At 29.0% G+C, this 11,793-nt stretch overlaps 4 protein-coding genes across 6 annotated transcripts; all 4 read right to left on the reverse strand.

Annotated features, from left to right (window-relative positions):
• Positions 1 to 3,294: 3,294 nt before the first annotated feature.
• LOC118064098 (uncharacterized protein C05D11.1-like) lies at positions 3,295 to 7,141 on the reverse strand. The gene is made up of 10 exons (XM_035078487.1): positions 6,947 to 7,141; positions 6,614 to 6,855; positions 6,369 to 6,537; positions 4,920 to 6,274; positions 4,678 to 4,858; positions 4,361 to 4,607; positions 4,094 to 4,280; positions 3,881 to 4,024; positions 3,494 to 3,804; positions 3,295 to 3,414 (listed from the first exon to the last, which is right to left on the reverse strand). Exons 1-10 carry the CDS (start codon positions 7,116 to 7,118, stop codon positions 3,354 to 3,356), a joined length of 3,069 nt encoding a protein of 1,022 aa, XP_034934378.1. The 5' UTR covers positions 7,119 to 7,141; the 3' UTR covers positions 3,295 to 3,353.
• A 151-nt stretch (positions 7,142 to 7,292) lies between these two features.
• LOC118064112 (uncharacterized) lies at positions 7,293 to 8,193 on the reverse strand. 2 transcript variants are annotated; one of them, XM_035078511.1, is made up of 3 exons: positions 8,053 to 8,193; positions 7,645 to 7,978; positions 7,293 to 7,570 (listed from the first exon to the last, which is right to left on the reverse strand). In XM_035078511.1, the coding sequence occupies exons 1-3, from the start codon at positions 8,070 to 8,072 to the stop codon at positions 7,361 to 7,363; spliced, it is 564 nt and encodes a 187-aa protein (XP_034934402.1). In that variant the 5' UTR covers positions 8,073 to 8,193; the 3' UTR covers positions 7,293 to 7,360. The 2 variants fall into 2 exon arrangements, with proteins under 2 accessions (XP_034934402.1, XP_034934401.1); XM_035078510.1 differs by having other exon boundaries at positions 7,645 to 8,002; positions 8,053 to 8,077.
• A 106-nt stretch (positions 8,194 to 8,299) lies between these two features.
• Positions 8,300 to 9,732, reverse strand: LOC118064111 (uncharacterized). 2 transcript variants are annotated; one of them, XM_035078507.1, is made up of 4 exons: positions 9,554 to 9,732; positions 9,322 to 9,417; positions 8,854 to 9,190; positions 8,300 to 8,656 (listed from the first exon to the last, which is right to left on the reverse strand). In XM_035078507.1, exons 1-4 carry the CDS (start codon positions 9,580 to 9,582, stop codon positions 8,450 to 8,452), a joined length of 669 nt encoding a protein of 222 aa, XP_034934398.1. In that variant the 5' UTR covers positions 9,583 to 9,732; the 3' UTR covers positions 8,300 to 8,449. The 2 variants fall into 2 exon arrangements, with proteins under 2 accessions (XP_034934398.1, XP_034934399.1); XM_035078508.1 differs by having other exon boundaries at positions 9,526 to 9,710.
• Positions 9,733 to 9,835: 103 nt separating this feature from the next.
• On the reverse strand, positions 9,836 to 11,691 carry MAGE. Its single transcript, XM_035078506.1, has 4 exons — positions 10,999 to 11,691; positions 10,693 to 10,784; positions 10,332 to 10,457; positions 9,836 to 10,170 (listed from the first exon to the last, which is right to left on the reverse strand). The coding sequence occupies exons 1-4, from the start codon at positions 11,402 to 11,404 to the stop codon at positions 10,096 to 10,098; spliced, it is 699 nt and encodes a 232-aa protein (XP_034934397.1). The 5' UTR covers positions 11,405 to 11,691; the 3' UTR covers positions 9,836 to 10,095.
• Positions 11,692 to 11,793: the final 102 nt, after the last annotated feature.

Below are 11,793 nucleotides of genomic sequence, written 5' to 3' on the forward strand. Positions count from 1 at the left end.
CTTGTGCTAACTGTGTACCTCTCTTTCGTCTAGCTTACTTTACTCTTTCTGGTTTGCTGATTATTTTTGCAAATAAAAATTTATAAAATATTGCCTCAAACGCAAAATCATCGATGAGAATTGTTTTAACAAATTATTTAATAATCAATATAATTTTTAAAATTAATTGAAAGTATTTCAAATAAACATCTTTTTATGTTTCTATCCCAAAAGAGGTAATAGATATAAATCAAGAAAAAATTAATAACCGATTTTTCGTTCTATTTGATAGTTAATTTCTGTAGATAATTATTATTGGAAATTAATAAGAAAACTGAAGAAACTAAAGAAGGAGAAAGATTTTTAAAAACAATGCAAGGAAAAATATTATTGCGACTAATTTTTATGTAACAATTGGAATTATGTATTTAATAAAGTTAGCAAACATATTGAAAAAGACATTATGTTGCTGACATTCTTTTTCAATTATAAGTACATGATACAACACGTCTTTCACGTGATAAGCCTATCAAGTTTATTCAATTTACCGATTAATTTATTCATAAAAAATCTTTCATAAAACAATAAAAAAAAGTCTTGTTCTTACGACAAAAAAAAAATTGTTTCACATTTTAATAATCTACTTTCATTACTGCCTAAAACAGTTCTTGATAAATCTGAACTCTGAAAGGTTTTTTAATCAACAAAAAAACTACACCAATCACTGTATTGAGTACAGAGAAGTCAAATTAAAATATTTACGGACCGATGATTCACTATAGCAAACATTTAAATAATTTTCAATCTTGAATTCTATTAAATTAATTTCAGAACAAAATGACTTTTAAAATATTCGATTCAACGTACCTTTTTGGAGTAATGAATTAATTTATAAATACTTTCCAATGTTTCCATATACTTGAACCACAGTACGTACCTATGTTTTTAAAATAAACAAAAATTACATAATATTAAAAATATTATAATTTTAAATAAAACTATTGCATACGAGCTAACAATAATTCTAGGCATCGACCTTGTATTTGAAATAACTGCAGTTCATTCATTCCCTATCAAGATGATTAATAATATAAAATTAATTTTCCCTGGATAAAATAGTTGCTTGCACTATTCTTACTATTTTCTGTTGCAATGATTCCTTATTTAAATGAATTATTCACTTTTTATGATCGTCACGACGATCTATTTCTTAATGTCCAGTGAGTTGTGCAATAAATGGTGTGTACCTTTGTCACTCAAAAAAGAATAATAATGCTTGACCTATCAATGACCTCCTGCATAATTTCCATTGGTGATAATTTTACTTAAAAGAATCTCTAATTCTAGGTCTAGTCATGATAATTCATTTAATCATCAGCTTGGTTACAATAGATTATATCATGGTTTATCCTGAGAAGTAGAAAAAGAAATAACTGGAAAAAAGAAAGAGAAAATATTCATCATTAAATTCATTTCATTGAATAAATACTAATTTATATCATAATGTAATTTGTAAGGCTGCGGTGTATTTGAGAAAAAGTGCAAAGATATAATTTTCTGGTGGTTCATTCATAAATATCTTCTTCTATATATTTCCGTTAAGAGAATAAAAATAACTGGAGCAATGTAAAACTTGATTCAAAGTTAAAACTAAATTAGAAAACGCATCACAGTTGTGTTCTAGAACGAGACATTCTGTACTTATCTTAAGACATGCAATTTTCTCCGGCACGTCAAGTCTTTTTATGAATTATTAACGGTATTATCGTTACCTTCTCTCTGTATCTCATGGTATAACATTTACAATTAATTCTTCATTCTTTCCTTTGTGTTATTATTTTTTTAGATATATTCACAATAAAATTTCATTTATTAATTTACGACAACGTCCTACTTATAAATTTGTCTAAAAAAATTACCAATCAGCTGCTAGAGTGAAAGGTATTTTGTTTGAGATTGTAAAACATCTTTCAGCTAAATGCCAAATGGAAAATGAATTATTATTTGCATTTGCATTAACACTTTGGTCAATAATTATCTTTAGTCATTTTCTTTAATTTAAAGTATTCTGAATGTAAATTCTTGCTTTGTAGTATTGAATACTCCAGAACATTTATGTTAGTCACGTAACAAAAGCCATTACACAAAGGCAATCCAATAGACAGTAAATATTCGATTCAGTGAATTTTACTGATAAAAGTATCATCAATTATTTTGCTGCTACAACCGAATCAATGATCTTTCACATTCTTGTAAGAATCCTTTTTTTATTATATTATACTTTCCTCATCCTATCCTTGTTGACTTCTTCTTTCTTGATCTTTATGTTGATCAATAATAGATTGAATCCTTTATTTATTCTTTTTTTTTGTCTTTAAGCAAAAAATTCATAGGAATCCTGATAAACATAGAAACTTTACCAGTCTTCTTATTCATGACTTTTTTGATTTCCTTCACGGCTGTCCACCTTAAAATCGTATATTCAGTCATTCAATTTTAATTTATCCAGGTTCAAAGGTCTACTATTTCTGAAACACTGGTGACTTAAAAAATGTTAACGATTATTGAAGTTCTAGAGTACGTTATCACGATGACCATTGTCAAGGAGAATTTTTTTTTTATTTTAATTATTTGAAAAATTTTAATTAAATTCTTTAATGATGAAAGAATAATCAGTAGAAAAAATGGTTCAATATTGGTTACAGAACTTACAGGTAATTAGTACGGAAAAGGAATCGAAATATCTAGTATGACCAACGCACGTGGAAAGCTGAAAGTATTGGACTACTGACGGGTTCCACGCTCGAGGAATATCAAGGCTAACTGCTTGAAGTTGAGCGAACCCAAACTTTACTATTTTATTTTGTAGAATGTAAAAGTTGCGAATTTAATTTTTATTTAAAAATTCAAGAGATTATTTAATTTATTTTTATTTTTGTCTAAATTTGAATTTTTATTGATTTGTCATCCACAGATTACCATTAACGAAAAGATACCAGTTTCGTTTTTTGAATTTTTGTCTCGTTCAGATGCAAAAATAGATTTAATAACGAAATCGAATTTTAGACATAATTCACTGATTTTATATGGGCTGCTCGTTAAAAATGTTAATATGCTATAATAAATAGAGACAATTAATCTTTATAATTGTTTATTCAGTAATATGGCTGCTGTTAAGTAATAAAAATCAAAAATACGAAAAATACAAATGTACAATTTTTGAATAGTCAAGGTATTTATTCACTTGGAATGAATGATCACTGTAAATAAATCCGTTTTCATCTAAATGCAAAATTTGTACTTTTCTTCTTTTTATTTTTTTGCTTTCATTTTCAATATAGGCAAGCAATTAATTAATAAAAGCTGTCAATAAATTACCATTCATTTAGGTAACTGCTTTCAAGTGACGTGAATACCTTCAAATTTTTACTGAAGCTGAAAATAATTTCGACATTAGTAATATTAATGGAGGTCATCTTACATAAGATCATACTCTCATCTAGATAATACATACTTTTTAAAACCTTCAGCGACTTCCGAAACCTTTGATGGGTGACAAACTATCGATGTTTTACCTACTTTTGGATCGAAAAGTGGCTTAATATACTTATTAGCAACATCATTCAAATCCTTAATATCAACTGTATAAATTTTCTGGACCATGGATCGATTATAATCATGAGATACATTTTTAAAATATGACAAAATTGACTGAGAGACAGTATCTCCAATGCTTTTTTCTCTTTTCACAATTTCAAAGATAAGTGATGACTTAGCAGAGTCATACAAGAGTTGTTCCCATGAATTGTTGGTGATGAGATTGTTCTAATTTAATAAAGCATTGAACTCATTAAATATATTACATATTATATTACGATAATGTATTCGATAAAAAACTTACTATGATAGTTTTTGTTTCTTTATATGCAGCGACTATGTCTGTAGACGCGTAGAAGGTCAAGTATAAAAGACCTTCATTTGGTTTTGCATAGATGTTGCAACCATAGGCGAGACCTTGTCCTCGAACTTGTCTCCACATTGGCCCCTGAAAAACGAATGCATCGTGTCAATAGACCGAAATACCTTTCAACTCTTGTAAGATGAGATTAAGTACCTCCACTTGAGTAAGATACTGAAGACAAACAAGTAATGGTGCTAAGTCAGAACTCTCGAAATCACTTAGACAAGGTCCAACATGTGAAAGAAAAGAAGATTCAGCACTACCCAGACTTAATACACAACCTTCGATTGGTATTTCATTTATCGCTTTTATTAATTTCCAATCAGGAGTCACGTTTAGCCTAAGAATCATCGTCAATTTTAGAATTCATTTGCATTAATAATTTATGACTTTTTAATTTGACAATTAATTTTTACATACTTAGATTTTTCAGAATCATCAAATTTGATGATATCCCATGGTGAATAAAGTTCTGATATTTGTGAACTTAGTTTATCAACATTAGAAGCAAGAAACAGCGTCAGGTTCCGTTTCAAAGTCAAAATCTTCATGATATCTTCGATTTCAGAGATGACTTCCTTTTGACCTTCATTTTTATTCAATCTTTCTACAAGCTTGGTCAAGAATTGTTGTTGACGCAACATACTAACATTGAAATGATTACTGTCTGAAATTAACATTTTATGATTCGTGTTTCTTCGAGTAATGTTGTCTTAAATGTGTAACTAATTACCCACCTTTATCGTAAATCATGCCTTTCATTAAATCACCAGTGACTTTGTGGCCTGCTTTTTTATACTGAGTGATTTCATTCAATAATTTTGCAGCAATAATTTTCAATCTCTCGGGAGTGAATTTCGTATTGTATAATAATTCTTTAATCCATTGAATACCTTTATTATATTTTGATATCTCTATCTGTGATAATAAAATATTTAGAAAAATTTCAGTAAATTAAAAAATAAAAATAAAAACACACCTGAAGAATTAAATTGGCACTGTGACTATACGTTCCACAAGAGAATCTTGATCTGCTATCAAAACCTAGTCTAGTGCTAATAGCAATAGTATCAGCTTCAATTTCTGCAACGACATCTTCATAAGGAATCAATTCTCCATTTCTATCTATTGGACATTCTCCAATAGCTTCTAAAATCAAAGGCAAATAGGGCCTTGCTTTTCTTTCTAAACCAGCAGTATCCATAATAATAAACATGTACGTAAAGTTCGTATTTACATGATCTAAACAAGTGTAAATAGGAATCTTGTTAGTGTCGAATCGAGGATGTTGATCTTCAGTTCCAGTAGAGTAGCTCTTTACGTGATGAAAGTTGATTGAATCTGTTCCTGGAACCGGAACACGAGTTAAAATTTCATCTGGAATAGGAGCTTCATTGTGTTTTACAGCTTCTTGGTATTCTTGTTCTTTTTTAGCTAAGCCTTCTTTTCCAAGTTCTTTAATTCTTTCAGCGATGCGCTTTTTTTCAAACTCTTCCATTTCTTTTTGCGTTGAAATACTTGGTGTTGCATTTATAACTGCCATTGGTGCATCAATTAGATACTTTTTCAGTAGATTTAACCAATAAGATTCTGGCTCTTGTGCTAATTTTTTAAGATGATCAATAGTATTAAGTCGTTGCTTTAAATCATCAATAGTTTGTCCATAAAGAACATCGCCAATTATCGCTAAGGTCATTGTGTCATGTGGCATGTTCTCTAGATTACTTAAAGTCTCTAATTCATGTCTATGAATTACGGTTGCCATTCTCTTCATATCAATACCTTTAGGATTATTATACACATCAGCTAAAACTTTTTTCAAGTGATCTTGGGCTAAAGGTATTTTCGGAATAGGAACACCGCTAAACATGAGATACAGCATTGATATTGAATTTTCTACTAAATATAACTCAACATTACATGCATAGGGATCATCAACTTCAACGAATTCTTTTTGTAATGGACTCACGGAATTATCTGTGAGATATTTCAGAAGCAATGAACATCCTGTGAAATCGTAAATTTCACTCACTCCGGATGGACCCCGCCATCCAACACTAACAATACCATTGTCTTCATCATCACATGGATAATAAATGTTTTTAACTACACTTTCTGTGAACGGAGGAACTGGGTCTTGCCAAGGACGTTCAAAAGGCCCGCGACTACCTTTAGACAAAATTTTCTCTTCTATTGGACGTAGTGCTTTGAATACTTCTGCATGCTGTATCTGACCTGTGATGATTATGGTTAAATTTTCAGGTCTGTAATATTCTCTATGATAAGCTCGTACTTTTTCATTCGTTGTACTTTCTCGGAGATTCTTCATGATACCTTAATTAAAGAATAATTTAAATAATTATACAACTTACAATAACAGCATTATTTTTTTCCAATGAGAAAAAAAGTCATGAATAAATTTGTTCACCTCCAGTTACAGATTTATAGCCACATCTTCCTGGATAAATAAGTCTAGTTAATTCATTTATAGACAAACTTTCTCCAGTATTTTCTTTGCTTTGCATTTCACAGTAAACAACTCCTCTATCTTCTCCTTCACCTGATATGTAATGAACTTCAGTAAGAAATGCATGATCCTAAAAAGAATATATCAAATAAAGAATTTGTAGGATAAAAAAATAACATTCTATTTAAATAGAAATTAATAAATACCGTAAGATTAGGAAAAAGAATATGATCTAGATAAATTGGCATCAATGACAAAAAGCCTTCACTGCCAACAGTGGTCATCGTATAATTAGTATGATCTTTGTCGGTCCAAGCATTAGTACCAGAAGCGAGGCATCTGTTCCCTAAGAGGTCAAGAACACCTTTATAAGGATAATCTTCACTTCCCAAGAATATCAGATGTTCCAGGGTATGCGGTAATCCATCATCATCAAAAGCTTGAGTAGCTGAAATAGTGTAAAAATATTTTTAATATTTTGTTTTAATTTAATTTTGAAAAATCAACGTCGGTTTGGAGGTTAGGAAAACTTTAAATACCTATACAAAAGTTTCCTCCAACAACTGGACCATTAACTTCAGCGATAAAAAGAGTAATTCCTGTTTTTGTTGATTTGTATTTATGAACCGGAATAGTATCGTTCGATTGAAGAGTACAAATTAATTCAAAACCACTCATGTTACTTGAAGGTGAGTTATCCACAGGAGCCATGATGGAAACTTATAGAAGCTATTAAAGGGTTTTATTCAACTACAGGAATACAATTTGAAATTGATATTTTTAATACTGAAAATTTGTTTTCTTTATTACAATACATTTTATTATATAATTTTAAATTTAAACAAAAGAAAAAAATTCTATACAATTATCGAGTCATTAAAAGTATTTATTTATTGAAATATATTTATTGTTTTGATTTTTATTTTATAAATATAAAATATAAATTTGATTTGTCATTTTGTTGCTTTGATCCAGTCAATTTCCAGAGCGGCAACGCCAGCTTGATTATCTGGCAAATAAGGACTCATATCAACTTTTAATCCTAGATTCGTAATCGACGTTAAATCTAAAGGATTCTGTTCTATTGGTAGCTCTTGTCCTCTATAATAAGGTTTGAAATCTGCTATGGGTAATTTTATTGTAATGAATTCATTTTCTGGTGCCTAAAATTTAATTTTATTAAGACCACCTAAATCGCTAAAACTCTTAGACCTTTTTTAAAAGATATTTTAGTTACCGTAAACACTTGACCAAATACTACAGCATTCTTATCAAGACCTTTGTGCCTCAATACCATTTTATATTTAAAATTAATTCCTTGACCTCGACATTTAATAGTTATGTAGTGGTAATCTGATAAATTGAAATTCGTATCACATCTGATAGCAGCATATCCAGTTTTATTTGGTCGTGGATTAAAAAGAGTGAACAGGATAGCTCGTTGAACAAGTTGAGTTTTTTGGATAACTAAAACAGCTTTTGACATTCCAGTTGTTTTTACAGTATCTGAACATTCAATCCAATTTCCTACTTGATCCGTTCGTGTAAAATCGAAAAGTGTCTGGGCAGTGCTAATTTTTGGAGATGAAACATTTCTATGATCAATGATAACATTAATGATTATAAGAGAAAATAAATTACTTACCCAGTTACTGAGGCTACCATTGCTTTAAGAGTGATATTGAAAAACTGAATAATCTTAGCTTATGACATCGATCGCTACGGCATTTTTTGTTTGTAGATGACTAAAAAATGTATTGTATGTTGATTTAACACTAACTCCAGGTACCAGTCATGGTACGTGAAGTAAAGATCATAGCTCTCGTGACGATCGCGTGTCACCGTCTAGTTCATAGTGTAATCGAGAAGCTTGTTCTATTTCTATAGCACATTCCATCTATCTTTTATATCACTCACAAGAGAATAAAGACAATATGTAATAAATTTTGAATTATTAAACAATATTGATTATATTTATTATATTTTAAGTAATTTTTACGAAATATTTATGAAAATGTAGTAAACAGTATATTAATTATTATTTATTCTGTTGCAATTATTTTTTCTATCTCTAAAGCTGAGACTCCACTTTGTTTATATGATTCGTAAACACCACCAAAAACTTGGAGGCCAAACATTGTTATAGCAGTTGTATCTAAAGGCTCAGCGTCTGGTACTGGTTGACCACGAAAGTAAGCTTTGAATTCTGACATAGGTAAGGTTACAGTAGAAAATCCTTCAGTTGGAGCCTAGTAAATAAAATATTCAAATTATTGTCAATGGATCAAGTTACATACAGCTTTCTAACTATATAACATAAACTTGATTCAATGAAAATCAGAAACTACATGTTACTGATTAAATTTTTATTTCAAAACTCTATCCACAGTTAGATAAATAAAAATTAAATAAAAATATTAATTTATTTTTGAAGGAAATAACTTACCACAAAAATTTGTTCGTATTCTGTATCATTGTTAGCACTTTGATGTCTGTGCCTTAAAACAATTTTATAACGGTCATTCTTTCCTTGTCCTCTACAAGTGATTTGAATATTCTGGTAATTAGATAAGTTCCATTCAACTGGCATACGTACACCAGCAAAACATGCGCCATTAGGCTGAGGATTAAGAAGAGTAAAAAATACTCCTCTTTGGAAGACTCTGGTTTTTTGGAGAACTAAAGAAGCTTTAGATGCTCCAACTTCTCTGACTGTGTCTGATATTTCACTCCACATATTGACATTATTGGCTGTTGTAAAGTCGAATAAAATCATTTCATGTCTAGAAATGTAATTTCATGAATAAATTCAGTTTATTTAAACAAAAAATTGCAATGAATACACATATATGTCTATATACAACTATAGCTTTTAGACATTTTGGTAATAAATGTTATTTTTTTAGATATTTACCTTTTTACAGTCTCTATACAAGATACACCCATTAACAAACTTGCTATTACTTTGAAAATTTGTATTATCATGATTTTTTGGTTCTTTTTCAGTATTCTAAAACAGATGTCATGTATATTTGTAGGAATATTAATTTATTGAATAGACTGATTGAAACTACAAAACAATGATTAACCAAAATTATTAAGAAATATTAATCACTACCGATCTTCAAAAACCAAAGCCTGCTTACAAGTTTGTAGTATTGATATCAGGTTTCATAATGTAAATAACCTCCAATGTTTTTTTTCAGGCCATTTTACAAAATTATTCGTTCTATCAATAACTTCAGTAAAAGAATTGAAGATACGAGACATACTGAAAATTAATCTTAACTTGTATGTTATGTTTGATGCGGTTTTATTGATATTGCGAATTTTTTTGTGAAAAATTATTTATCAATCTATTAAAAAATGTTTTGACCGTCTGAGTCACAAGGTATTAACTGTTGGTAATAATAGTAAACAAAATTTAGTTTTTTATTAAAATTAAAAATTTTATATTAATTAAAAATTACAAAGAATACAATAGATAGCTTTGGTGCTTCTCTCCTCATTTAGCCAAAAACAGAATTTAATTTATCGATAGTATCAATAGGGACATCGTGTAAATAGAATGACTGTATGATAACAATAATACTTAGTTTAGAAGTATAAAAATATTATCTAATATGCCTTTAACTAACTTTTGCTATTTATTACTATAAAAATATTAAATTGATTAATCAGCTTCTTGTCAAATGTTGTGCTCAGACATTTTCATCGCTTTGTACTGTGTCTTCCAAGTTTCAATTGGTCGGTTTTGATAAACCTGAAAAAAATTATTCAATTAAAAAAAGTTATATATTATGTAACTTTAGAATATTATATAGAATACATCTAATGGATTCAATTTTTTATTAAGTAAAATTATCACTCATTTATTTATTTAAATGTATTAATCAAATTATGATTTTAATTTCTTTTAATTACCTTTGATGCAAACTCTAAAATAGAGCGCCGTTTGATTTCTTTTTCTGCTCGAGGACCCCATTGATAGCATATTACATCCGTTTCTCTTGATTTCAATACACTCAAATACAATTGTTTAACGAATTCCTGAAACAATAAGTTAATAAGTTGTTTACAACGAATATTTATCAATGAAACAACATTTCTTTTGAACAACAACTGTTTTTTAAAATTTAATCATTTTCATTTCAATCAATTCAAGATTGTTGAAAATCGACTTCTTTATATTTGTTTTCAACAAATTCAGAATTTTTTATGTTTATGCAAGAAGGAAGCTAATGTTCATTTTAAAGTTCTCCAAATTACAATAAAAAATAATTACCGTTGCGATTAGCTCTTTGACATTTCCAAAGTAAGGATGAATCTGGTTTTCATTCAGGATATTCAGACTGTAAAAGAACCGCCAAAGATCATCTAAAAAGAAAAAAAAAATAAGTATTCGAAAAAAATTTTATTAAATGGATATTGATTAAGTATAACAATAATAAGAGTTATTCGTAGATTAATTACAGTTATTAATCTTAAATCATAATAAACACTCTAAGAATCAATTAAAATAATAGATAGAAATAATAATTCATTCCAATAAAGCGAGTGGAAGTACAAAAGTATGTGTATCAGAACAAACCTTCTTTAACAATAGCATTATCTTGAGCTTCAGAACACATAAAAATAAAACTTAGTGTAAGGAATAAAAGAGTTTGTTCGGCAGATTCTTGATTATTTGTCTGTGTAATCTCCTCATTAAGAAACTTATTAACGATAAAATATTGCGCTCCTTGGATGTGTACTAATTCGTACCCAAAAATTCTGTCAAGTTTATCTGCAACACTTGTCATAACAGATCGAAAATCTGATTGTCGATTTTTTAGTACATATCTTTTAATATTGTTAGCTCGAATTGCATATTTTGTGCGGCCTCTTTCTAATATATATTTGACAACTTTCGCCGTTAAATGGTTTAAGTCTTCAATTGTAGATGTTGGGGCGACTGATCTACGTGAAGACATTCGTGATGTATTTGCTTGTGACATTTTTAAAACTCTAATTATTTCATTGATTAATCAATAACAATGAAAACTTTTAATTATAAAATTTAATTTTGATCACAAAATTTTTGTTTACGGTTTCGAGAGAATATTTTTAGGTTATCCAAAACTTCGACATTAGCGTCACGGTGTCAAAAATTGAAAAATAAAACGCGCGGGAATTTAAGACGACCTTTTAAGTATTTACGTAAATAATCAAGTAATTGATTATTTCTAGCGATATGAGCTTATTAAAGTGAAAGGGAATGAAGCGAGAACTATACTAGATGAGTTACCTTACCACCCTCCACCCTCAGATTGCCCTATAAAAAGAAATTTCCAAGAACTTCAAAAGCTCTAAATATAATTATCTTACCATCCATTCATTCTATGAT

The sequence above is a fragment of the Chelonus insularis genome, unplaced genomic scaffold (genome assembly GCF_013357705.1).
Source record: "Chelonus insularis isolate UGA/USDA-ARS -01 unplaced genomic scaffold, ASM1335770v1 contig_160_pilon, whole genome shotgun sequence".
NCBI lineage: Eukaryota > Metazoa > Arthropoda > Insecta > Hymenoptera > Braconidae > Chelonus > Chelonus insularis.

What these genes read in the sequence shown, in the direction of transcription:
- LOC118064098 (XM_035078487.1), bottom strand. Translation starts at nt 7,118, where the DNA reads ATGGCTCCTGTGGATAACTCACCTTCAAGTAACATGAGTGGTTTTGAA. An exon ending in GATGATTCTGAAAAATCTAA is followed by an intron (nt 4,281 to 4,360) that starts GTATGTAAAAAT and finishes GATGATTCTTAG; the next exon opens with GCTAAACGTGACTCCTGATT. An exon ending in GTCGCTGAAGGTTTTAAAAA is followed by an intron (nt 3,415 to 3,493) that starts GTATGTATTATC and finishes AATTATTTTCAG; the next exon opens with CTTCAGTAAAAATTTGAAGG.
- LOC118064112 (XM_035078510.1), bottom strand. Translation starts at nt 8,072, where the DNA reads ATGGTAGCCTCAGTAACTGG. An exon ending in ATGGTAGCCTCAGTAACTGG is followed by an intron (nt 8,003 to 8,052) that starts GTAAGTAATTTA and finishes CATTGATCATAG; the next exon opens with AAATGTTTCATCTCCAAAAA. An exon ending in TATTTGGTCAAGTGTTTACG is followed by an intron (nt 7,571 to 7,644) that starts GTAACTAAAATA and finishes ATTAAATTTTAG; the next exon opens with GCACCAGAAAATGAATTCAT.
- LOC118064111 (XM_035078507.1), bottom strand. Translation starts at nt 9,582, where the DNA reads ATGAAACCTGATATCAATACTACAAACTT. An exon ending in GATATCAATACTACAAACTT is followed by an intron (nt 9,418 to 9,553) that starts GTAAGCAGGCTT and finishes CATCTGTTTTAG; the next exon opens with AATACTGAAAAAGAACCAAA. An exon ending in AATACGAACAAATTTTTGTG is followed by an intron (nt 8,657 to 8,853) that starts GTAAGTTATTTC and finishes TTTATTTACTAG; the next exon opens with GCTCCAACTGAAGGATTTTC.
- MAGE (XM_035078506.1), bottom strand. Translation starts at nt 11,404, where the DNA reads ATGTCACAAGCAAATACATCACGAATGTCTTCACGTAGATCAGTCGCC. An exon ending in TAATGCTATTGTTAAAGAAG is followed by an intron (nt 10,785 to 10,998) that starts GTTTGTTCTGAT and finishes TTTTCTTTTTAG; the next exon opens with ATGATCTTTGGCGGTTCTTT. An exon ending in TCAAAGAGCTAATCGCAACG is followed by an intron (nt 10,458 to 10,692) that starts GTAATTATTTTT and finishes TTATTGTTTCAG; the next exon opens with GAATTCGTTAAACAATTGTA.